This window comes from Perca fluviatilis, chromosome 19 (assembly GCF_010015445.1).
Source record: "Perca fluviatilis chromosome 19, GENO_Pfluv_1.0, whole genome shotgun sequence".
NCBI classification, from domain to species: domain Eukaryota; kingdom Metazoa; phylum Chordata; class Actinopteri; order Perciformes; family Percidae; genus Perca; species Perca fluviatilis.
Window position 1 is genome coordinate 23,246,237 of NC_053130.1, and position 26,414 is coordinate 23,272,650.

The 26,414-nt window shown below is 42.9% G+C and overlaps 2 protein-coding genes and 2 non-coding genes across 4 annotated transcripts in view; all 4 read right to left on the reverse strand.

Annotated features, from left to right (window-relative positions):
* Positions 1 to 7,577: 7,577 nt before the first annotated feature.
* tomm20a (translocase of outer mitochondrial membrane 20) lies at positions 7,578 to 10,305 on the reverse strand. The gene is made up of 6 exons (XM_039784734.1): positions 9,905 to 10,305; positions 9,521 to 9,567; positions 9,342 to 9,423; positions 8,841 to 8,983; positions 8,452 to 8,522; positions 7,578 to 8,117 (listed from the first exon to the last, which is right to left on the reverse strand). The coding sequence occupies exons 1-5, from the start codon at positions 10,026 to 10,028 to the stop codon at positions 8,478 to 8,480; spliced, it is 441 nt and encodes a 146-aa protein (XP_039640668.1). The 5' UTR covers positions 10,029 to 10,305; the 3' UTR covers positions 7,578 to 8,117; positions 8,452 to 8,477.
* LOC120548590 lies at positions 8,248 to 8,382 on the reverse strand. Its single transcript, XR_005637202.1, has one exon. It is a non-coding gene; the product is annotated as a small nucleolar RNA SNORA14 (small nucleolar RNA).
* Positions 8,653 to 8,787, reverse strand: LOC120548591. Its single transcript, XR_005637203.1, has one exon. It is a non-coding gene; the product is annotated as a small nucleolar RNA SNORA14 (small nucleolar RNA).
* Positions 10,306 to 11,887: 1,582 nt separating the features above from the next.
* Positions 11,888 to 26,414, reverse strand: part of arid4b (AT-rich interaction domain 4B) — a 42,930-nt gene continuing 28,403 nt past the window's right edge. The window contains 17 exon segments of the mRNA XM_039783065.1: positions 11,888 to 14,827; positions 15,354 to 15,500; positions 15,712 to 15,936; positions 16,096 to 16,206; positions 16,361 to 17,095; positions 17,098 to 17,592; positions 17,726 to 17,933; positions 18,021 to 18,105; positions 19,092 to 19,274; positions 22,151 to 22,179; positions 22,181 to 22,390; positions 22,521 to 22,719; positions 22,931 to 23,028; positions 23,136 to 23,230; positions 24,209 to 24,281; positions 24,375 to 24,523; positions 25,169 to 25,245. Coding sequence (XP_039638999.1) covers positions 14,676 to 14,827; positions 15,354 to 15,500; positions 15,712 to 15,936; positions 16,096 to 16,206; positions 16,361 to 17,095; positions 17,098 to 17,592; positions 17,726 to 17,933; positions 18,021 to 18,105; positions 19,092 to 19,274; positions 22,151 to 22,179; positions 22,181 to 22,390; positions 22,521 to 22,719; positions 22,931 to 23,028; positions 23,136 to 23,230; positions 24,209 to 24,281; positions 24,375 to 24,523; positions 25,169 to 25,245 — 3,271 coding nt within the window. The 3' untranslated portion in view covers positions 11,888 to 14,675.

Here is a 26,414-nt window from a genome sequence, read left to right on the forward strand (position 1 = left end):
CCTGATCCATCATCTGCAGGGGGATCAATTGATTCATTATTAAGCGAGGCGCAGCCCTCCTTCTCTGCTTCCAGTTCATGTCTACTTACTCTGGCTTCAAGCATTCATTATTGACGTCTAAGCCTGCCCACTCACTAGGCGGAAGAATAGAGAGCTGTCAAGTCTCCCTAGTAGAAATATAATTTAAATTCTACAATTTCTCTGAAAAACAGTGTGCTCATTGACCAGCGCGAAAGGCACAGGGCCACAGCGTGAGGCAGGTACAAAATTGTACAAGATGTTCTCTTCATTCTGTCTCACAACTTAACACAATCTAAATCAGATTGGATCACACCTTTTAAGGAGGATGAATACAGATAGCTAACCTCTAATCATCCAGAGGCCATTCCCACATGTGAAAGGAATTGTAAAAGAGGTGGAGGAATGAGGGTGTGAGGGTCTTTGTTGTACATCGACAAGATGAATGAGCATCAGCTGAAGCTTAAGAAAAAAGGGAGGGATAAATGTAACGCGACACACATAGCCTCTTCAAAACATTGCTTTCTGGGGCAGGGCGTTTATAGCTGTGGGGGAAGACACGCTTTGATGATATCCCCTCTTGTTCCGATCTGTCCTCCATCGTGTGGCTGCACACCTAAGTAGAGCCTGGAGGCACTGGGATGGGTGGGGAGCTTCCAGTTTCTAGGAAGGAAAGCTGAGGAAGGGGAAAGGAAGACAAATGTATATTATTGGAAAATGTGTGCTAAATGGATGATGTCAGCTACGACACTTTGACATTTTAATGTCATCTCTGAGGGAATTACATCATTAGCCCTCTTTCCTGGCCAGGCTCAATGCTGGGAAACCTAATGGATGTCAACAAGCTGTCCCTCTGGAAGAATGGAGGGTGTTGGTGGCAAGGGGGAAGGTGCTTTTACTGAGCTATGTGAGAGAGAGGCCTCACACTGAGCGTCGTCTGGACTAAAAGCCTACAGTGCATTTCTCGCCACAAGATTAACTCAATCTGCGTTGCCGTCCTTATCAGACAGAGTGCGATCATCTGCGAGCTCCACTCTCCCCTTGCCGCCGCTGACCTCAAATGACCCAATGTGTAACAACCTCGCAGTGGAGTTGTTTGTTAATTATTTCATGCATTGATAATTACAGGAGCGCATTGAGTTGGCAGATCGCACGTCTCCACAACGATTGTGCTTCTTTCAATTTGAAAAGCTGTCAGTGGCCGCCACTGCAGCCGCCCAGATATCAGATGCTGTATCCAATAATTGATTCATTAATCATCTACAAGTCCATTATACTCAAATCAAGTCCAGGAATGTGGACTTTCTGGCTGAAACTAAATAGTAAAGAAGTTATCTGTCTGACTGACTCCCTCTATGCTGTGAAATAATTTATGGAGAGAAACATCTCTAGATAAGGATATTTATATATATATATATATATATATATATATATATATATATATATATAAAAAGCCTTTTATATGCTAATGAAAGTGTACTAGTACTGTGGTTTAAAAACAAACATAACAAGTCGCTCATATTTTAGGCAATAATATCAAATCATCACAGTTGCTGCAAATAGATTCCAAACAAACACAGAGGGAGATCAAGGCTTTAGCGTAAAATAGGTCAGATGGGGGATATTGATGTAGCTCAGTTGAATCTGAAAGCAAACTGGGGATATTTTACTGTGAGCTCACATCGCGCCATACTGACATAAATCAACAGTGTGTGCAGAGGGCTGAAATATAAGAGGTAAAATGGGGTAGAAAATTGTCCAATCAAATCCATGTAAGGTGATCAGACAGAGATAATAGAATAACCACTGGTTTCTTCAGCCGCTACCATACTCTTATTTTGATAGTGAATTCAGCTGCGTGGTGGATCATCTCAGCCTTGAAGAGGATTTGGCGGTAAGTGAAAAGCTGAAGGCTAGGAAACAGCGGCGTGGCTTGGCAGCTTAGGTTTACTGAACAATTCCTAGGCTCACCGGTATTTCAAATGGATTGGGGTCAGAGGAAAATCATATTTCCAGAAGGACTCACAAAGAGCTAGCGTGAGAATCAGATGTTGCGTACAGCGTGGATTCTACATGTCACCCTCTTGAGGACTTTCATTTGAGAGTCAAAGCCCGACCCGCCGTTATTATCACACTGACTATGAGCCTGTAATCTCCCTCCCCAGTTCATAGAGAAAATCAGATTTGATGTGACAAATCCAGGGCCCCAGATGACAAATAAGTCAGAAATTTGCTGTGATAAGTACCACTCACTTCATGGTGCGGCTCCCTCATAGACTGGAAATGTGGGGATATCTGTTTCACTCCATTTTCTGCATTTCGCTCTCCCTCGCGTTGAGACGTGACCCAGGGAGACCCGCGACTGGCCAGACTCATGATCAGATTAATTTTTTAAATCTCTTTCTTCCTCTATGACAGCTTTTAACCTTCATGCAGAACATTATATACTACGCCTTTAATGTATGAAGAGAGCCGTCACTTTTCATGCATCCTACAAAAGCAGCCGGTGCTTCCTGTCCCTCAAGTTAAGAAGTTACTGTACTGTCATCTCTACGCATGCACACACACATTTATATGCAAACTGAACATGGTTACATAAACAACAGAAAATGTAAAATTGTTCTGCATGCACAGGCTGTCATAAAAATAGTGTGCATGAATGAATAACATTAAACGAGTGGGGCAGATAAGCTACCCCCTTATGTGCTCGCCTCAGATTCAAATTTAGCTTTGCGTAGGGAATTGATGAGACACAGAGCTCAAAGCCAAAGTCTTCAAAGACCACGGTTACACAAGATGCAAGGCGTCAAACCCACTTTGTAGTTCTCGGGTGAACGAGTGGGTTGTAGCTGCCGAGCTGCACAGGGTGATACGGCAACAGAGTTCTGCGAGCCCAAGAAAAGATGATAAAATAGAAAAGTTACACCAAGGTTACATCGTATGTAAAGGAGAGCAGAAGCGATCTTTTTTTTTGTTTTTAGATGATTGTAGTTGTGGGAGTTGGGGTTGCTCTATCATGTTTCAAGGTTAAGCTCCCCTTTATCGCTGCCATAAAACATAGCAGGTGTGGGAGAAAGAAAGGAGCAGGAGTGCCAAGGGGGAGTGAGGAGAGAACGACGTGGAGCTATAAGAAGAGAAATAAAGAGCTGATGGTATAATAGTGCAAGTGAACGGTTTCATCACACTCAAAGCAATGCATGCTAAAGGAAGGGGAGCTTTAAAGGTAAAGTTCAACGTTTTTGGAAAATACAATTATTCGCTTTCTTGCCGAGAGTTAGATTAGAAGATCAATACCACTCTCATGTCAGAGAGTGGTATCAATCTTCTCATCTAATTCTAAGCAAGAAGGTCAATACGCATATTTCCAAAAATGTCTAACTACTAATTTAAAAAAGAACATTTCAGCCTAGATTACTATGTGGAAACAAGTTTGAGATGAATATGACTATTGTCCTGTCCTGCAATTGGAGGACTTGGTTTCCAGTTTCCAAGCTTTGCTCCTCCTAGGAAACCATTTGAATCCCCACCAGCCCCAGGCTTGTCTTGTAACCCTAACCCAGGCCTGTTGTGAAAGAGCATTTCACATTACCACATTGTTATTAATATTGCATTCTTAATGGCAGGATGCAGCAACAAACTATTTGTCTTGGTAACACTAAGAGCACTAAGCGGAAGTAGAGGATTGCTACATTCTTCTCGGAGGCCCCACATTCCCCAGAGCAACACAGATGTGTTGTTGTAGCTCTTACAGTTGCTCCTCTGCTACCCCCCATCCCTCCCTGCACCCCCTCCAGCATCCAGCTTCCTGTGCAGCAGCATGGCCGCTCAACCCTTCCTTTCCCTTCCCTGCACTGAGCTCGGTCAAGCTCCAGCTCCCTGCCCGCCGCTCCAAATACATTATTTACACTCCCCTCCCCTCCCTTCAGCTCAGCTCAAAAGAATCAGGGCAGAGGGAAATAACACCACTGTATAACCCCCCCCCGTGCACTGACACACACATTGCATACACAAACTCAACCCTCCCTCCACCAGCACCACCCCACCTGCTCGCTCTTTTCTCACTCTGCGGGATGAAAATACAGCGCAGGACTGGGCTGCTACAAAGGGAAACTCTGTGAGGCCCCAGCCCTCCCATTAATCCCCTCTGACATGCCTCCCGAGGGCAGGGATTTGCTACAAGTCAATGCAGGAGACCTACAGTATGCAAAACAAGCCTGTCTGACTCTCATGATTTTCAAAGCCACTGCACTGCCAGTGAGACAGGAAGGCAGATCAGAGAGAGAGAGAGAGAGAGGGAAAAAAAATAACTGTGCACAGTCTGCTTAGTTAACCCTTTCCTCACCCTCCTGTTCAGCGTACGTGTCACTTCCCTCTTCTAGTTTCACTCCTCGCCTAGATTGCACAGATAATGCTGATGACAGATGACAGGATGAGAACTGATGCTGAGCGATATTTTTTTTTCTCTCTCTCTCTCCCCCTCCCATGCGGCCCTGCTGCTGTTATCCTCTTTGTCTCCCTTCATGACAAATTCAGCTTCAAGATGGGCTTGTTATACCAGACCAAAATATAAAAACCACCCAACGTAAACAGGAATTCACAGGCCACGTGATGCACTTACTTCTCTCGGGCAGAGGAGTGCTATTGAATTTCCGCCTTATCGGGGATCTAGTGATGAGGAGATAGGTGGAGGCTGGAGGCAGGGTGGTGGTGGTGCAGGATGACACTAGAGAGTGTTGGGGGGGGAGGGGGGCTGTCCACACCCTGCAGCTCACACTCACTGGGAATGTAAACAACAGAGCTGAATAGACAGGCTGGGTTAAGTAATGGAGGAAGGGGAGCAGAAGAAGTTAAATTACCACGGGGAGAGCAGCAGAGAAATGGAAAAAAACAGTTGACAGTAAGACATTGCCCCACAGAGGAAGAGAAATCCGCCAGGATTTGTAGCCTGCTTTAGATTCACGTGATTGGCTTCACTGCTGCCTCCCACTCCAACCCCCCCCCCCACCTCCCCCTCTCTTTTTCCACACATCCTCAGACCTTTTGAGATGGAAAAATGGGTCATCTGTGTGGAAGTTAATACTCTAAGCACGTACAGTGCTGCTTTATTTTAAGGACGTGCCTTGGAAATTTTTCTTCCTCTTTCCCTCGCTGGTGAATGACACAGAGGAGGCGCTGGGTAATTAATACACTGTGTTGCTGCCATGCACACAACTGCCAGTGCTAAAGAGAGCAGCAGTCTTTATTATAGCTGCTAGCACAGCCTGGACGGGTCTCATATTTCTCAGCCTGCCCTCTCCATGGCAACGTACAGTAGGCTGCAGACTCTGGCACCACAGCCATGACATCAGGAGCATCATCAGGCTGGTGGGAAAACACATGTTCCAAAACACAGATGCAGGAGGACATCCAGGCCTCCACATAACAGTCAGTGATCAGCAGGCAGGCAAATACCTCCCAGGGAGGTTACCACTCAGAGGTAACACTCTCCAATGCAGACCACTGCAGCATAATGTGCTGCTTTGCAGAGCTACGTGAAGCTACCATAGCAACCGCATACAACAGAGTTATTTCTGGCTGCCTTAAACTTCCAAACACAGCTGCTCCTCCTACATAACCAGACATCTCCACCAGCCAGATACCCAACCTGTGTTTCTACGGCACTCACTACACAGAGCAGTAATCAAGCTTTGACATTCAAACTCAAAAAACTGGAATAACACAGCAAAGGTAATCACTGCTGTGGTTCATTTGTTTACAGGGTTTTTTCAGTAATGAGTTGTGGAGCTCAAGTGATTATAATATTCCAAATACAAAATTTGACATACGATCAGCATCCATGCAAACAAATTGCAATGGCACTCAGAGTGCTTTGGTCTGCTCCATGCCTTATCCTGGGATTTTACCTTTAATAACAGGTTATTTCCTGTGTCTGTAATGCAGGAACCGCAGCATCCATCATTGTGAGCACATTAGAGAGAGAAAAAAAAAAAAAGAGGATTACAACCTGTAAAAAAAAAACACCACTCCCAAGCACATGGTCTCTGTACTGCAGGCACAGCAATTGTTATTGCTGTCAACAGGAACTGTTAATGCTCTCAGCTCTCTCCATTCAGTTGTCCTTCAGTGAAACACCATAGACGTCTGCACACACTGGCTGGAGCAACAGTCCCCCCTACTGCACAGGAAGAGGGAGTTCCTTTTATTTCCCTTTTTCTTCCCCGGTCTGCTTCATCAGATATGATGAGCTGACTCATAATCCATTCACATACTCAAACAGAGCAGGGATGCAATTAAAAAAAAATTACAGCAACATTGATTACATTTATTTTCTATTCAGGGTTGAGGACACAGAGCAGACTTTGTTTTAGATCAAAACAAAAGATTTGCTGCGTCATACTAAAATAAAAACTGTCTGTCAGTGTTTCACTTGGTTTACTTTATGGATTGCTTTCAGAGCAGGCAGTACTGGTCTGGTATCCTCCAGTGACCCCTCAGCTCCGGCCAGTCTGCGGGGGCCACAGTACACAGCCAGCAGCTGAGTGTTTATTTGCAGGAGAAGCAGGCCAGTGGTGGATGTGTGCAGGGGTCTGAACCTGTTCCTACCCCCAGAAGCAGATCACAGCCCGACTTCCAACTGTTTTTTTTTTTTCCTTCTCCTTTGCCTCCCCAAAGGACAGATTAACAACAAGTCATTTCTTATGCACATGCACTCAGCGCCAGACAACTCTACAGACTTCACCGTTTCCATCAAATGGCAAAATAGCATGAGTGCTTTAGACTGCAGAGTGAGCACATGTTCATGGAAAATGGAACACCGTCCACCATTTACTCTTCACTCGACATTTCTGGGCTGCCGTTCAATTTTCATTTTTCATTCCTAATGTAGAAAAACTATTTTCCCCTGCTCTCGTTTCCTGGCAACCTCCAGGCCTGGGCTGCTCTGGCCAAAGCACTTAGAAAAACAGCTGCAGACAGGGATACAAATAATTACAGCTCTATTTGTCTTCCAAGAGACACACTTTCAACCAGACCTACTCCCTTCCCCTACGAGCTGCTCCACTTTCACTCTCCTGCACACACAATAAAGCCATTCACAATAAAGACACTGGCTCAATGTTCTCACACAAGCTTATGTTTCACAATACTGGTTGGAAACAGCAATACTGTGTTTTTAAGTTGGCAATTCAACTGTTCTGGAAGAGTATTTTATAACCTACGTTGAGGATTCAACATATTTAAGTTTTTTTTTTTTTTTAACTTATATTTAACATAGCTAGCTGTATGGACCAAACAATATAGTCCCATGAGATTGCATTTCATTACCTTCCTCCAGGTTCATTAAACTTTCTGGTACAAATCTTGTTTTCTGTGATATTTATTTTTTTTAAATCATAAGGGGGTTTTATCCTTGATTTTTGCAAGTAACACTTACTATTTAGCAAAATGACTCAGCTTCACAACAAGATACAAACTGCCCATGCTCCACATTTCAAAACTGTAAATGTTTTTTTTCCTGTGCATTGCTACTGCCATCTACTGGAGAATGGAAACTCAGAAACTAAGTGTTTTCATATTTTATTTCAGGATTTTACAGACAAAAATATGTCCAGAAATGAAAGACTGGAATATAAAAATAACATTTAACTGACATTGCAAAAACAATATTCCACAAACAAGTGTTGAGTTTAGTGTAGGCACTTACAAACACTAAATAATATGTAACAAATAGTTTACATACATTTTGTTTTTTTATTTAGTGCATAACACAGCAAAGCCCCCCAAAACATAGAATATAATTACCTTTGAGGGAAATTAATAAACCGATTGCTAGAAAACATGAGATCAGGTAGGAACAAGATTAGAAAGATGGAATGTGTTTGACATATCTCAAGAAACGTATCCAAGGACATTCTTTAACCTCAAGTGCCATGCTAGAGGGGGATCATTGTCACCTGAGCTGTGTCATATCAGGCTCACAGCTGCAGTCATACGTACTAAACAGTGCACAAATATCAGTGTCTGAAATAGTCAGACAATCTGAGTAATAGCAGATTTCACACATTCATTCTGCATCATCTTCTGTTAAAGAGAGCTGATCGCTGAAAAACAGGAAATTATCTTTTAGAGGTTATGCCAAAGTGTACAGCACAAATTTATAACAGCTAAATTGTGTAAATATTTCTTACATTACAAGGACAATTTACAACCAGTTGTTTTTAAGGTTAACATTTCTGTCTTAGAGGTGAAATAGCCAAGAGCTACTGAAACATTGCTCTCAGCTTTGGATAATTCTAAGATTGATCTTGCACCCTTTCTTGTCCCAGAGACCACAAATAGCAAATGGGGGGTTTATTAAGGATGCTCTGCAACAACTACACAAAAAAATAAAACACACACAATGCAATTTTAATGGGGGATGCAGGAAATCCTCACCTAGCAGATTTTCATCTCACACAAATTCATTCAACGTCATCTTCTGATAAAGGGTTGGAGTTGATAATTCGCTGAAAAACAAAATAACTTTTTTTAGAGGTTATGCTAAAAAGTGTATAGCACCTATTACAGAACAGCTAAACTTGTGTAAAACACTCACATGACAGACAATTAACAACCAGTTATTTGTAATGTTAGCATTTCTGTCTTAGAGGTGAAATAGCCAAGAACTACTGACACATGGCTCTCAGCTTTGGATAATTCTAAGCTTGATCTTGCACCCTTTCTTGTCCCAGAGACCACAAATGGCAACCAGGGGGTTTATTAAAGATGCTCTGCAAAAAATAAATAAAAGTCACACTGAATTCTTATCTGCATGTAATCCTAACCTGGCTGATGGTGGGCAGTTTGGTGAGCAACATTTGGAAGACTGGAGGTGGCAGGGTCTGCTGGAGCACCTGAAGCAGCTGCTGAGGTTGACCACATACTGCAATCGCATTAGTTAGGTGGTCCACACCTTTCTCAAAGTCACCTGGAATTGGGGTTAAAAAAAAAAAAAAAAAAAAAAAGATTAGAAAGCGAGAAATGAGAAAGTGGGTCAGCAATTTATGAAAAGAGACGCAGGTTAGTAAAAGATGGCTTAACTGTTTGGCAACAATTGAAAACTTTGTACAAATAAATTATAAAGTACTTTAGTATAAGTGCTAAAGCACATAAAGACATAAGTGCAGCACAGGTGTTGTCCTTAATGATTTACCGGTGTATATCATTTGCTACAGTTAATTACATTGCTCTCCAAGCTTTCTTTGATCGGTCTTGTACGTGTCTATCATAAACATACGCTCACATGTTTTATGTATGAATAAACAGTGAACAGACACGAGGCTCACCTTGTGACAGGAGCTCCTCTCCCAGCTGGATTTCCTCCAAAAAGAATTTCTGAACAGCTTCCGCGTCCTTCAAGTCAGGTAGCTTCAAAGTAAAAAAAAAAAAAAAAAGTCATGAAATGCACATTTAGGCCCCAGTACGACACAAACATCTGAAATTGGGGTTTCCCCACGTGTCCTACCCTTGCCAGTCCAGACTTGTCACTAGAACGATTTTGCTTTCTTCTACCTGCGAGACAAAAGTGGCTTTAGACTGTGCTGGGTGTTTAGTTTACTGTTGTAACGTTACAAATTAGTTAACAAACACGTGTCTCCGAGATTAGCTACCGCATGTTTCCTCCACGAGTTATCTATAAATGGGACGTAACTGAAAAACACTGGCAAAATTAAGAGTACATGTTAATACCTTCTACACTGTGAGTAATTGGGGGGGAAATGAGAATAGCGCTATTATGAATACTTTCTTGATAAAGTGTCCTTGCGGCTTGTTTGCCACATGGAAGCTAACGTGCTATAAGTTGCCTGTTGAGCTAACTTCCTCTGCTCTCTCCACCTCAAACACTTACGTTCACGTAGCTTTTCCTTGAAGCGGGGGTCACTCCGTCGCTTTCGGTCAAAATAAATACAGTATGCGACGAAAAGGGCTCCACACACCCCGACAACTACCGCGCTCGTCCGACCGCTCATCATATCTGAAAACTATACAAAACCACGCAACACACACTAGCTGGCCAGCAGCTAGCACGCTGCTACGGAAGTGCGTAAATCGTGACGCATCAATTAGCTAGTTCAATTGGTTCAATCGAGTTTAAGAACAAAAAACATTTAAATACCAAACTGTTAAAATCTCTGTTACAAGTTAAAGTACTTTACTCGAAAAAACACACAGTATTACAAGCAAAATACACTTTAAGCATCAAAAGCAAAATTAGTTATGGTGCATATGCTGTTGTTGGCATTGAGCTGGAGTAACGCCGCCTTCACACTGGCAGTTGAAATCAGCTCCGTAATACGCCCCCAGCGGACGTTGTACTACACCGTTGAAAAGCTTCGGAAGCGACTCACAAAAATGGCAGAGAGACTGGAATGAATGAACTGTGATGAATGTGATGAAAGTGATGAAAGTGTCTGAATGTACGATTCTCTATGACCTCTCTTATAAAGCTATAAATAGAAAGGCTGTTGCGTGGATAAAAGTTGCCCAAGACATTGACATGTCAGGTCGATTAAATGTGATATAGCTAGCGGTATAATGTCAATAGTTCGGTGTCTGTTGCTAGCTAACCAATTAGCATTAGCAGGTTTGTTTATCAGTACCATAGCAACGCTAACTTCCGTCGGATAGGAACATTGACATATATATATAGGAACCGTCCGTAGCCTTTCGCAAGAGTTCAATTTTTGAACGCATCCGGATGACCAACTGACACGATTTTTTTCGCACCGCATTCGTTCGGACCCTGGTCGGACCTGTCCATGGTTCGGACCCATTCGCATGGGGTCTGTGAATCTCCATAGGAAATGAATGACTTCCGGTCGTTTCGAAGCCGTATCGGAGCCATAGACTGTATGATCGGAGCTGATTTCAACTGCCAGTGTGAAGGCGGCGTAACTCAAAGCAACTGCAGAGAAACTGACCATGAGTAGGATGCTGGCGATCATGGATAATGACCGCCACCCACTACACAGCATGCTCTTTAAATAGAGGAGCAGGTGCAGTGGCAGACTTCTGTCACTGTCATGCTCAACAGACAGGAGGAGGTCCTTTGTCGCCAGGGCCATCCAACTCTTCAATACCACACAAAGGGGGAGGGGAGAAATGGACTTTTCAGCATGAGCCTGTCTCTCTCTCAGTCCCTACCACCATTAACTCTCTGTCTATCTATATTAGCCCTCCTACACAATCTGGACTCTGGTCATAACATATACATCTTATAACTTATTCCCTGTTATATATTGTTCTTAACGTATATTATTTGTTTCCTGTCAAGCAATTCTAATTCTATCAGGTTTACATTCTTGTCTTTTCATAGTTAATATTTAATAATAAGCTATTGCACTGATCAATCCCTACACTGTTCTCTTTTGCACTACCACCACTGCACACAGTCTACCTTCGCACCTTTAACTCTTTAAATTTCTGTGAGTGATTTTTATAACTCTTTAATTTTCTGTGAGGGATTTTTATGTATGTGAGATATATGTGTGTATGTGTTTGTTGTGTTATGGTTGTCTAAGCTACTGGATGCCTAAACTTTCCCTCGGGATGAATAAAGTATCTATCTAAAATGTGTAAGCTGCATTTTAATGTTATAGTTCGTCAAGGTGGACGAAGGTAATTTTAACCACTTTTAGTTATAAAGTCCATTTTGTATAGTATTGGGTAGTAGAATCTTTTTTTTTTTTTTTACTTAAGTAATAAGTAAAATGTTAGACCACGAGAAATATTCAGGTGAAGTATCTGAAAATTGCACTTAAGTATGGTACTTGAGTAAATTTTACATTCCACAGCAAGAGACCTTCTATATGTCAATGCAAGAGACACTGAATACTTCACAAACTATGGCATTTATTTCAAACAGAGGCTTCTGCTTTGCTTACATTTTTACAATAAATTACACAATGACCATCATCAGATGAGCCTAATAAATACTATTGAGCATTTTTCAATAAGCTCTATTACTTTCTCTTAATCTATTATCCAGACTATTTTCCATATACAGGTTCATACAGCTGTAGCTTCAGGCCATGTACAGGTTGGAAAATAGTTCAGCCGCATGGTAAAACCACCATTCTTCCCTTACAAGCACAAGCTATAGAAAAACAAAACAATACAAACTAAAGCAAAACATAAAATAAAAAAGCAAAGTATTGGAACTGATGAAAATAAGCAGAAAACAACATAAATGAACTCAAAAAATTTTTTCCTACAAGAGAACAAAAATGAGGACAAAGGGGAGAACAAACATGCTGTAACCCTCAGTATTTACACTCAAACTACAGTTAAAACCATAAAACTGTCTGTACAGAAAGGTACACGTTATTAACAGTGCAAGATATTAAATAGCTTGACTCAAAACACGTCTCAATATACAAATGTATAACAAAAGCATACAATTACATACAAGTGCCAAACAAAATGTAACTTCAGGTTATCATACAGTAGGGGGTTTATACAAAGGAAACACAGGAGATGTCTTCAGAAATGTATACACATACGTCACTTTATGATATAAATGCACATTTACAATATCTTTACCTTTGATCTGGTCATAGTACAGGAAACAGAACCAAATATGTTTTGGTAGGGATGAGTATGAGAGGAAGCTGGCATGTCATTTTTGATCATGAGTAAAATTAGTAAGATGCCCAAAGAGTATATGCGTTGCTTTATTTAATGAAGCAAAAATATACTTAATTACATAACTTCATGTTTGTTTAAATGACTGCAAAAAGTGGGATTCAGCTTCATTCATGTGTTCTGCAGTACTAAGTACATGCTGCAAATACCTCCTATGGCTGCCTTCACTGAAACTTGATCCAGTTGCAAATCGGTGGGGGGAGATTATATGGATGATGGAAACATAATCAAATAAAGCAGATGGGCTTTTAAAAGGCGGATGATCTGGAGTAATGAGACCACTGGATTCACCACCTCCATCATTGCACATTTTATACTGCCAAACTAAATAGTTACACCCAAGCTGGATGAGTATTCAGTAGTAGATTACAGGCGATCCAGTATAGGAGTTCTGTTCATAGACTGTATAAAAGACGTGGACGTAGCCACACCGGGTCTGAAAAGTTAAGCCACTGCGGAAGTGCCTTGAACCTGTATTCTTGAAGTCTATGAGAAAACGGCCCTACTTCTCACTTGATTTATTATTAATTATGGTCCCATTTACAGTAAAGTAGATATGTCTACCTTGTGATTGACTAGTCACTACCACGGTGAGGCTTAGCAATGCCTATAGATGGCATTTAAATAGGCATGACATTGTTTTTTGGGCAGGTTTTTGTCTTAGAACTTTGACCCTCTCAGTTTGTTTTTGTTTTCAGTTCATGAAGGTGAAGTTTGTAACATTTTGGTCACCTAAAAGTCTTGTTCAGCGTTCGGTTGGACTAAAAGACACTAACGAGTCAGCTGTACATTTTTTTCGTCAAGTACATTTTGTTTTTCGCTAGCCAAAATTAGCATCCCAATTAATATCACAGTTAGCGTGGATTTTAGCTAATTAGCTAACGCTAGCCCACTTAATTCCACCCACTCGTCCAAATATGGTCACTTCTGGCTCCAAAAAAAAAACAACAAGATGGGGACGGCCAAAAAGTCAAATTCGAGGCTTCAAAACAGTAGTTCACAAACCAACGAGTGACGTCACGGTGGCTACGTCTACTTCTTGTATACAGTATGTGGTTCTGCTTTTACAAATATACTTTTTAAATAGTACCATACGCTGATTAAAAACCATCATTATCTGTCAGACTCAGCCCTTCACTGCCTGCTCACTCATACAGCATTCTTCAGTCTTTTGTAAGGGACACATTATTCCAGCTGACCCTCTGATTTGAGAAGAGGATCTGGAAAAAAAAAGTGCTGTCCTTTCTCAAAGTGCCCCATGGAAAAGAACAAAAAGGCACTACAGTAGCATTCCATTTTCACCCACTGAGGCTGTCAGTGGACCTATGATGGTCTGAAACCCTATCGATCAAAACCTACATGACTCAATGCAAACATGTACAGGACCGCATGCCTGTACATGAGAAGAGCGTCATCAACCACTTGAGGTTTAACCACATGAAGGCCTTTTTTTTTTTAGTAAGGGTGGACAGAGAAACGTGGCAAAGTTACATTTCATACGCTCTTAATGCCAATGTGGCAGTGTTCCTCTGAATTCCCCACAATAACATGGCAAGCACAGGCTGTGTACCGTGTTGAGCTATGAGGACAGAGCACAAAGGGGTCTTCATTAGAAATCATCCCTCACCAATACAACTTTATCAAACAGAAACAATTATTGCTTGCAAAAACAATTGTTATAATTGTTCAATTAAGAAGAGCGCAAAAGACAATTTTGTATTTTTTTTTTGTTGACAAATTTGATCCCCCTACACAATCTTCATAAAAGTGCACTTAAGTGCAATTAGCTTGAAAGGAAACAGTTGTCAATAGAAAATAGTGCTTGTTTCTTGTTTTTTGTCTCTGGTCTGGTTTTTGTGCCCCAGTAGTTACAGTATGTAGGTTGACTTGTCTGTCCTGTTGGAAGGGAATGGGGGCGGTGACCCCAGGGTGCTGGTTAAGTGCTTAGTGCGGTGGCTTTTTGCTTATTCGTCCTGTCACCTGCACTCCACTGATACCCCAGAGTTCTGAGAAGAGGAGGATGAGGATGACACCGGCGGGTCAGCCAGAGTCAGCATGACTGCCGCAGTCAATGAGCTGGAGGACGGGGAGGAGGAGGAGGAGGATGAAGATGAAGCAGCCACCGTGCCTGCAGAACAGAAAGGAGATTGGGTTATGGTCAGTTTGGAGGCATGGTTTAATGTTGCATTCAGATATTTACACACAAACCTAAGAATGCATTTAATAATAAATAATAGCTGGTGCAACTAGAGCTGGGTGATATGGAAAAAATCTAATATCACGATATTGTCGACCAAATACCTCAATATGGATATTGTAGGGTTGACAATTGGTGCTTACAAAAAAATATTTACACAATGAGATTTTTGATAAATAATCATCACTGTATATAATAACTAAGTGGGTAAAGACAAATAATAGAAAAGCTAGAGCAGTCTGGTAAGTTCAAAAAATTACATCACTTTACTGTAATGCAGCCATTAAAACCAGCAACAGGTAACACTTATATATATATATATTACGATATCCAAAATCTAAGACGATATCCAGTCTCATATCACGATATCGATATAATATCGATATATTGCCCAGCCCTAGGTGCAACCCAATCTTGGTTATAAGAAATGTTGACAAATCACAAATGGCTGACTCACTTTCCCGTTCCTTCTTCTTCATGCGTTTTCGTCGTCTGTCGATAGAGGCCACCTCAGACTTGAGGGTGAGGTAGTGGTTCCTGATGTCCTGCAACTTCTCCTGAAGAAACGAAATCCTCTCCAGACTGCTCATCTTTTCCAGGTCAGCTAATTATGCATTTTAGGGGTTAAAAGGGCATAGACATAAACATTTATAAAAACTCTAATAAATAGAATGACAAATAGTTGCTAAATTAAATAATCAGTTCACCCAAATCACATTTTTTTTTTAATTACTATAGCTACATTGATGTTGACAATTTAATACTCTCAGTCATGACTTTACAAAAACAAAATGAAGGTAATGTGCGACACTTACACATCTGGAAGCTCCACTTGTACACACGAGGCGATCTTCCATGGTTGTCTCGGTGCTGGGTGTGGTCGGCGTCACCCTGCTTGTGGTACTTATGGCTCGAAGGGGGAGATCGTCCGTGACACTTGGGCGAAGTGGCAGCCTTCACGTCTGGTGCGTTGTTCTTAGAGGCAGTGGATTTGGCAGTGCCCTCAACAACAGACTGGTCTTCGCTGTCACTGCTGTTGGCTGGAGGAGAGAAGACGGCTGAGGTGAAAAGAAATGGGACAATGATCAAGCAAAATCTCATTCCCTTTCCTGCCTGAAATCTGTAATGTAATGTCAGGAAACAAGTCAACATGAAATAGAAATTCCACAGCTTATAAAAGTACTGCTGGCTCTCCTTACCTGTTTTCCTATTCTTTTTGGGAGGCACACCGAGGCTCTTACGGCTTGGCTTGGGTTTCTTTGCGGCTCCACCAGTCTGTGATTCTTTTTGCCGCTTCTGACTCGCAGACGCTACAAAGAAAACGCAAGAAGACGGTGAGGGAACAGACGGACTGTGAAATGAGTTGTCGGGGTGTATTTCTTTAGTATTCCATCTTAAAGAAAATTAATGAATTCGGTCAATGAAAAAGAAAAGGCTTCACAAGACTTGGGTAGATACCTGTACCTTTGGACTTCTGTTCACTCTCTTGTTGGCTGCTGCTGCTCAGCTCGAGGCTGCAGCTGCTGCTGCTGTTGCAGGAGAGGCTGACGTCAAACACCTTTGAGGGGGAACCCGCCCTCTCATCCGGAGGGAGGTCTTGCAGCTCCCCACCCAGACTCTCCACTTCCACCGTGCTGCTGTCTGTCTCACTGCGCCCACCTGCCACTTCCTCCTGTATGGGCCCCGGGGGAAGAGCGTCAGAAACCGGCTCTGAAGGCAAAGCGGGGGGTACGGACGGTGGCGGGGAGGAAGGCTGCGCGGGACCAGAATCTTCAACAGCGCTGCCTCCTCCTGAGGGCGACTCGGGCGTTGTCGGTGGTGTGTTGAGTACAGAGTTACTGCCGCTGCTCGGAAACTCCTGTAGTTTGTCGTTTTCCATCTGCTCCTCTGAGGCCTCGTCCTCGGGTCCAGCATCCTGTTCGACACTCGGCTCCTCCAGACACGGGGGTACAGGCGGAGGAGGAGAATTGGCGGCCTCTGTGTCCGAGTCGGAGAACAACTCTTTGAGAGTCTTCTTCGGCCACTGGGCCTGGATGCTGGACCACACATCCTTTTGGCCTTTAGAGCGTACAGCTGGCCTTTCCTCTGCGTTTCCAGACATTTTGGCCCTCTTTTCAGGAATCTCCCAGAACCCAGCTTGTCTGCCACCTTTGGTCTTCTCCCTCATCCCGTTGTACTTCTTGGAAGGGGAACCTTTGTTTTTGGCCGGCTTCGCTCGCTTTCCTCAGCCTGGGATTCGGCCAGCGCCGCGCCCTCATCATCTGAACTGCTGCTGGACGAGGCTCCCTTCTCCTCCCCGGGACCAGCCGCTCTCTCTTCCAGCTTCCTGGGAGAGCCTACTGGCAACCAGTCGGCACTCCTGGTGCTCCGGGTCTTTGCTTTGGATTGGCCTTTCGGGGTCCTCTCAGCTGCACCGTCAGATTTCCTCTTCCTGTTGCTCCCCTCTCCCTCCAACTCCGGTTGGCTTCTGCGCTTCCCAACATCGCCACTCTCTGCACTGACTAAATCCTGGTTCTTTCCTGAGACTGGAGAAGGTTTGGATGCTTCAGGAGGGGTCCCGCTCTCCCAGCACTCTGATGTTTGCGGGGGCTCCGGTGGGGCCTTTCTGGGGCTGCCTCTGCAACCTGGGCGATCCTCCTCATTATGCTCTCCCTCCTCATCCTCATGCTCACTTTCATCTGTGGACATCTCAGAGGCTGAGGCAAACGAGAGAGAACTTCTGTTAGTTTCGGCAGGATATCAACAGGCATAAATAAACCACTTCAGAGTGACACAGGCCTAAGCTGCTGTAAGTGTGCATGAGGACTACAGCCTAATGAGTGTTGCTACCTTGCAGGCCATTGAGGATAGAAGTAATTTCTATAGACTTGACTGGAGACTGCTGAGTCCCTTTGTCCTCACCCTCGTCCATCTTGGAAAAGACATCCTGACTCAGGCCACATTTGGAGCGTGGGAGGCGGCTAGCGTTGGGCGAAGGGCCGAGGACTTCTCTGTCATTGAGCCTCTCCAACCTGTCTCGCTCCCTCTCAGCTTTGTTCTGTTCAGGATTTAACACAGTCAGTGATTGAAGTCATGACATCAAACCAGGTTTAAGTTGAAAATTTGCCACTCTCCAGACTCGTACCTTTATCTTTTTGCGGTGCTTTATTTTTGGTACATTCTTATTGGCGGGGCGCACAATCTTGTCTGCTTTGATCCATTCATCATATCTAAAAATCAAGTACAAAGACAGGAGACAATTTCATCATTCAGATCTTTGAGAGGAGCGAAGAAATATCCTCTCACACCACCCACCACACAGACACCTCTACTGCATGACCCCAACATGTTGCTGTGACACAATAAGCCTCAACAGCAAAAGGAAGAAATCCCATAGTGTAATGTGGAAAAAGACAAACCTTTACGATGAAGAAAGAAACAATGTTAACACCGACCACCACAGAAATCATATTCAACAAAGTTCCAACAGTACCAAGGGTGCTACTTGGGTCGTATGAGAAAAATGAAAAAGTTTCACGACATCGCACACGACAGACACAATGCAGAGAACATCCCACTGTCTTTTATAGAGTGCTAGAGGACCACACAACAACATTGAGACAATGAAATGCTAATTGCACTAGTTAACCTCGGTGTCATTGGTACCCTAACACTCTACTTAACACTGCATTAACCCTGACCCGCTGGGGAGGGGGGGAGAGGGTTGAGAGGTAGAGGTGAGTGTAGCAGCACTTTGGTTGGCCTTTCAGAGATCCAAAGGGGTAGCTCACATTTATATATCATCTTATAGGATCTAAAAACTGTTTCACCAAAACCACTGGTTGACTATTTCCAGAGTAAAATTGATTCAAATTCAGCCTGTCTGTGGATTGAGTTGAGAGACAGACAGCTGGGGGACAGACAGACAGGGGATTCAGTCAAAACTGAGTGAGGGAAGCTGAGGACTGATCCACATCAACCCAATACTCGATTCTGTTTCTGCCACTAGATGGCCCAGTGTTCTCCATAATCAGAGCACTGACCATGGGACTGGATCAGATGAAAGCAGAATTGTGAGGAAGGGATGTATCTGTTACTGCTGAGGGGATACCCATGTAGCGGTGATCCCTTGAAAGTTAAGAGATGTCTCTTTTTAAATTTTTTTTTTTAGGGTGAATATAGACGTTAGGTGATTTCTCCCCAGGTCCTGTCTTACCTGATGTTCCAGCCACAGTAGTGCACCAGGTAGAGCACCTCTCCCCCCTCCACGTCTGCCTCTTTCACAGTGGCCTCGTACGTCTTCAGATTGCGGCCTCGCCCATACCTCACCTGCACCTTCATCCCCGGGGGGTAACACTCAAACTCCTCCCCTTCCTCCCCCTCCTGACTGCTGTCATCCCTGCAAGAAAAACAGTTCAGCACTTCCTGGCCCTAGGCTGCCCCATTGAGCACCACAGAACCCCACCCACAGCCACCCACCCAACTCACTACCTGCTGCTAGGAAGCCTGTTTTCTAATTAACTTGCTCCACCCTTGCCTTCCCTGTCCCATTACAACCTTAGGCCCTTTTCCTATAAAGAAACCTAAACTTCCCATTTCTGTCCTGCTTTAACTCTAGTCCAGTGTAACCTACAGCAAGCTGGAGAATAAACAACTGTTCATTTACAGTAAGCCAATCAAAGAACAGTACATGAAGTGTACAGTAAATAAAACATCATTCTTTCATGGCAAAAATCAATCATCTTGCATGGGAAATGACGCTACTGTTAGGCTATCTAACCCTCTATTCACACACAACAACATACTTGGGATTCTCACTCACACACACACACACGCTGTAAGAAACAAAGCATCCACAAGGAGGAGCTAGTGGGAAACAGTCAGGAGATGTCGAAGCTGGAGGGTAAACGGGCGGTGCAGGAATGCCAGTAAGTGGTTTAGGCGCAGGGGGCACAGGGGCAGGTTAGCACGGCAAAGCACGACTTGGCAGGCAGCACAGCGACTTAAAGCGAGACTACAGCGCTAAGAGGAAGCACGGCTACCAGATCCAATTTGGTCTGTTGCCACAAAGAACAGCTACAACACAGTACTCCACACGATCCCTCTCATACCTAACTGCTCAGAGCATGTGCCTTCTGCTGGCAGCTCATTTTCAACACAGCACAATGAAGAAAATGCACTTCTCTGTGCGGCAGTCCAAGTGTGACAACTAAAGAAGCTGATAACCACCCTAAGACTGGGGACACACTAGACTTCAAAATGCCAACTGATTTTAAAAACACACTGCACATAAATCAATTCCCCAGACCTTTTGCACACTCCGTGTTAAATATGGTCACGAAACACAAACAAGCATAGGAAGGGTATCAAACACTGAGATATAATAATACATTTAGAGCTGCAACAATTAGTCGAATAAATCGTTAGTCAAGCCACAGTAAATGATTTGCAAGTATTTTAATGATTTGTTTAATTTTTTAAGAAACAAAAGCCAAACATTTGTTGGTTCCAGGTTCTCAAATTTGAAAATTTGGTCTTACATTATAGTTAATTGAATATTTTGGGGGTGGGACTGTTGAGTGGGCAAAAAAAGACATTTGATGATGTCACCTTCGGCTCTAGGAGCATGTGATGGGCATTTTTTTGCTGTTTTCTAATATGTTATAGACCAAATGATTTATTTAAAAAAACTGCCAGCAGATTAATCAATAATGAAAATAATCATAGTTGCAGCCCTAAACAAATTATCCATAAGCATCACTTGCATCAGGACTTGTAATTATGCACCGAAAGATCCAAAAAGAAAGGTCGGAGAGGCAGTCCAAATGGGCAGTGCACTTTTAAATAAAGCAGTTGATTAGGCTAAGAAAAAAGGTAAATAGTACTTAAGCAGTTACATAACAATCACTGTCAAACAAGAGTTTCCTTCTATATAATTAATTGCTCTCATTAATATAAATTAAAACACAGTCCATGCTGCTGGAATGAAAATGTGACACGCACACGCACACACACACGCACTGCAGGTCCAGATTACAGGCTGTAAACATTGAACAGGTCTGATATCATCAGATCAGCCTGCAGGTTGTCTGCTGTGTGAATCTGTAAACCCTCACACTACCACATAATCTGCGAGGACCACTGATCCTGACAACGGCAAAGGATCAGGGAACCTCCCGACTGTCAGAAAGTCCACATTTGATGGTAATCGGCAGGATCATACTGTTGTGAGCCCAAGGCCACTGGTGATAAAAACTACAGAGAGGGGGATACTGGGAGCAACAGCGTATGATAAGAAAATCCTAAAGTTAGTGAATTGTGCAATTCCTTCAAACAGACACAAAAAACACTGTTGGTACAGTCTTTTCTAGTCGGTCCACAGGAGCCCAGTGTCAAGTGTCAAGGATGGGTGAACAAAAAGGGTCTGAAATAGGCAGAGAGCACTGATCTGGATGCTCTGCACAGGAAACGATAGCCTACTGAGACCAAACCATACAACTTCCCAGAACTATTTTTTTTCAACACTGAAAAGGTTACTGCCATCTTGCGTCTAGTGTGCTAATGCATCAGTGACAACACTCACATACATGGAACATTTAATAAAGCTGAACATCGAAAAGCCAAAAAATGAGAGAAGAGAAAGAGAGAAAGAGAGTGAGAGAGATCAGGAAAGGACAGAAATCAAGAAGAGCACAGCCATGTTGTGTGCATTGAGTGAGAGAGGCTGGCCACGGTCAAACAATCCCCACCAGAGAGAGAGAAAGAAAGAGAGAGAGAGAAAGAGAGAGAGAGTGAAAGAAAGAGTGAGAATGAGAGCACAGCATGACATGCCAGGTGAAAGGTAGCAGTCAGGCTTTGGTGCTCTAAGATGTCTCTGCCAGCTGATGCCGACCAAGCCACAAGAAATAATAATAGCACAGAGGGCAGTGGGTAAGAGCTTAGTTAGAGACACAGAGAGAGAGAGAGAGAGAGAGAGAGAGAGAGAGCTGTTCTCTCTCTGGTTAGCAGGTAGAGGTGGATTGTGGGTATACTGGGTATTAGTGTCATCAGAGGTCGCTGCTCCTCGTCTGCTAATGGTCTTTTAGATTTTTACTGCCACCAAGGAAAGTGAATGCCTCAGGTTCTTTAGTCTGGCGAAACGTTTAGGTGTTGAAAAGTCAGATTGAGTACTAACACAGTTTCACCATGCAGGAGCTCTGCATGGAGCTTGTGTTTGTGCCATGAGGATTTTTTTTTACCACCCTGGTGGAGGGACCATCCTTTCAGACCACCTACCCAGAGTTGTCTTTGCTCTCCTCCTCCTCCTCCCTCCTCATCGCGCTCCTCCTTCATGTTCTCCGATCCGAGGTGAGCCGTAGATGAGCCCTCGTCTGCGTCTCCCTTAAGGGGACCATCTTCCTCGTCGTCGTCGTCGTCATCATCATCATCGTCGTCGTCGTCATTTCCGCTGTCCTTTCCCTCTGTTTTTGATGGATCGGGTTCCATTTTGTTCTGGGTCAAATCAGGCTTCTCATCCTGTGAGAGAAGGATTCTTTTATTATAATAAGAAATTAATCTAATGTAAACGTGCTGTTTTCTAAATATCAAACATAAGAAAAAAAGGACAAAGATTTAAATCAATCATAGTATTTAGGAGAATGCCTACCTTGCAGACTATAGACTGTTCTCCACAAGGTTCTCCATCAACCTGGGCTTTCTGCTCTTCTGAGCTGGAGGCGGTGGGAGGGGTTCCTCCAGCCTCTCCCTCTGACTTGACCTCCCCCTTGGGAGCCTGCTTCAAAGGGAGATCCATCCTGAAGGTGATGGCGGTGGAGGTGCAGTATTCCTCAAATCCATACAAGTACCTGGGTGATAAAACATTCAAACATTCAATCTTGCAAAGATAAAAGCTTCATTTATTCTTAAGGAATTTGCTAAAAAAAAAAGAAAAAAAAAAAAAAAGAAAGAAAAGAGGCTGTAAAAGTAGTACAAGACACATGGACATTAAAAGAGTAAAAACAGAAACAAAAGCTGCATCTGCCAAACAGCAGCTGTGGAGGCAGCGCCTGCACGTACTTGCGGTAAGCACATTTGACATTGTAGCCGGCGGCTGAGTTGAGCACAGGGATTCCCAGATCCTGATAAACTTGCTTCCAAACAGAGCCGCTCTCAATCTGCTCAAACACGGTTAACAGAGGGAGACAGATCCAGAGTCAGTCACCATAAAGCGAGACAGAAGTTATGCTACACTGCGGGTAACCGCTGTCAAAGTGGCACTCACGTTGTCAAAGCCTCCCAGTTTGTGCACCAGCCTGTAGAGCTTGAACAGGTTCAGGTTCCTGTAGCCCAGAACAGGCCGTTTATTGATGGGAGTTCCTGAGGAGGAGAAACATTGTCATGGGTTGAGATGGTGGACACAAAGATACAGTTTAAGTTAGAAATATGCTAAAACCGGCTTATTAAACTCAGTCTGAATTAAATTGCCTGCTTTCTTTTTTTTTTTTTTTTTTTAAAGTGACCTGGAATTGGTTTTCAGCAGTGTTGGAGGAAGTATTCAGATCCTTTACTTAAGGAAAAGTAGCAATACGGCAACAAATTCTACCATTACAAGTAAAAGTCCTGCATTGAAAATGTCACTTAAGTAACAGCATTATTAGAATAATGTATTAAAAGTAAAAGTATCCATAATGCAGAATGTGAGTATTATGTTATTCTACTTGGTACAGGTGGAGCTAATTGTAACTATTTTATATACTTTTGAGTTGTTCAATCAACACTTTAATACAAGTACATTATACTTTATAAGCGGATCATATGTTTTTTATGTAAAATCTTAATCTGATACATAACTAAAGCTGTCAAATAAAGTCAATATTGCCCTCTGAATTGTAGTGGAGTAGAAGTATAAAGCAGCACAGAAACACTCAGGTAAAAGTACCTCAAATTTGTAGTCAAGTACACTACTTGCACTTAGTAACATTCCATCACTCAGAGATATTTCTCTTTGTAAAACGATAATCAAAGTTATGGAGCTTACACGTGAACCATTTTAGACTGTAAACCAGAACATTTCTTTAGGGGCAGCCTTAAAAGCAGCTAATGAGATATGAGTACAGGGGGCAGAAAAAGAGAGAGTGAAACTAAACGTGGGATTGTTAGAGTGAGATAGATAGGATAAATAACACAATTACAGTATTTTATACCTTTTTGTTTGCTTAATTTTTAACTCTCCCCTGACCAAAAGAGTGACGAATAGGTCACATCCGTTACTAAATTATAAAGCTGCACCTGGAACCTTCAAAATAAAATGTTTGTTGTAAAGAAACCACGTAAACATCTGCACTCTTGGCTCACCTCTGTCTTCCATGAACTTGTAGAGCTGCTGCAGAAAGTTCTCCCGCTCCTCTGGGAACGGCTCCACTTCCTCCTGCAGACAGGAAACAACAAGAGTTTGAGTTTTTTTATTATTATTATTTGGGAGGTTGTGGGGATAAAAGCATGTGCAGGGTTCTGCCAATACCTCCTCTTCTTCGCCGCTGGCATCTTCTTCCTGCCCTTCCTCATCCTCCTCCTCCTCATCCTCGCTGCTAGAACTTTCTTCTTTCACTTCCGTCTTCCAGGTGCTGGGCACGACAAACTGCTGCAGGAACTCCAAAGCGGCGTCCAGTGCTGTCAAACACACACATGCAGTAATATTACATATCAACCACATCCAATAAGCGTTGCCTATCATTCCCTTCTGCATGCAAAACTCAAGCCAAGTCATTCTGCAGAGTTAGAAACAAAGATAAGACATGAACAGAGAAGAACATGAAAAAAAAAGCAGCCATGGAAGAAAGCAGCATGAACATCTGTCAGGAGTATTTGCAGAGACGCAGAGCAGCAGAGGCATTCAGCCACAATGTCACAGGTGGGTTTAAGTAGCATCTAACCACCTTGGCAGATGCTTGTTTTACGCGTTTGTAATGCAGAAAATATCACAGTTGTGAGTCAAGCACCTGTGAATACCAAGACTGGGATAATACAAAGTGGTTTCCTAAATGTTATTATAAAAAGAGTGAGAGCTCTGCAGCAGAAAAATGGAGGCGCTATATAAAAAGCCTGGTGAGGACTTCAAATAAAAATAGACTCGACAGTGGCAGGAGCTCTCAGCCGCTGCATTCCCCAGAACAAAAACAAAACTTCTCTTTCCTCAGTCTGTCTCACTGCGAGCGTTTGTCTGCCAAAAAGCGTCAACACACAGACTAGGCCACAGATGTCAAGGACTAGGTATGTTCTATGCACCACTTCTGTACAGCTTCAGTTTTCACTCACCTGGTTTGAGCCCTGCGTCCGCTTTTGGAGGACAGTCGCTATTCATCTCGCGGATGTCCTTCCGCAGCACCGTGTTACTGCAAAACACAGCAACTCTGATTAATATGTGAACAGAAGTGACGTACAGTACTGAGGGTTACTACATCAAGGTTCAGCTCAACGGTGTGAGACGTGGCAAGCAGATTTTTGTTTTCCCAAAACAAATGTAGGACTATGAAAAAAAAAAAAAATGTCTTGTTAATTAAAACACTGGCAGGGGGCAGTTTTTAATCTTACAGTAAAAATACCAACCTCAAAACCTGAGCAGCCGTGACTGCATTCACAGCCTACTTTCTTACAACATCCCTACAGCAGCTGGGCAAAGTGTTGGTGATTTGGCAGATAGATGGATCAGTGGAGCTTGTAAGCTGAAACCAGTCAGAGGCTTGGAAAGTGTGCCAGAGAGACGATTTACTGTGGTATCTGTAGGCAGCTGAGCTGATCCAATGATTAGATGTGTCATGGAGTGAATCAAAAAAGTATACTGCAGCAGAGCAACAGAGCTTTTCTTAAAAAAAAGAAATTGTATTGAGTACGTTGTTAGAATGGCACTAGTTTGGTGGCTGGGTTAGCTCAGTTGGTAGAGCAGGCGCTACCATGTTCTCCATCTTAGTTTAGTGTGTTAGCATGCTAAAATGTACTAACCGCTAATCACCACAGTCAGTAAAAAGTCATTCTCTGGGGAACATGAACGTGTCCGCTAAATATTATGGAAATTCATGTTGTTTTGGGATTTCAGTCTGGACCAAAGTGGTGGACCGACCAACTGACTGACTGAGACATTGCTATCCCTAGAGCTACGCCGCTAGCATTGCTAAAAATAACTCATAAATAAATAAACCCTTTAGTTTATGGTTTATTTCAAATTGGCTGTTATTATGTCAATGAAGCTGAAACTGCTCCACGTCGCTGCTTACTGGCTAATGTGAAGCAAGCTAATTATTAAATTTTCAAAACTAAAATCAGCTTTGGGTTCCACACATACGTTACAGTTTACAATAGCCCAGATTCTTCTTCATATGATATTTGTATAACCTAGCGTTTAGTTTTATTTGTTTTGTGACTTAGTTAAAAACCTACTCACAGTGATCAAACTGTCTTTGTATGTCTAAGCCTGCAAGCCGGCCAAAACGAGAAAAAAATAGAAACGGCTTTTGTTTCCATTGTTACTATGGTGACCAGATCTGACTAAATAAGAATAACCACC

Excerpts from the sequence above, each read along its gene's own strand:
- tomm20a (XM_039784734.1), bottom strand. The coding sequence starts at position 10,028 with ATGATGAGCGGTCGGACGAGCGCGGTAGTTGTCGGGGTGTGTGGAGCC. Across the intron at positions 8,984-9,341 it reads AGAGGAGCTCCTGTCACAAG|GTGACTTTGAGAAAGGTGTG; the intron begins GTGAGCCTCGTG and ends CCCCAATTCCAG. Across the intron at positions 8,523-8,840 it reads AACTGCCCACCATCAGCCAG|CGAATTATCAACTCCAACCC; the intron begins GTTAGGATTACA and ends TTTGTTTTTCAG.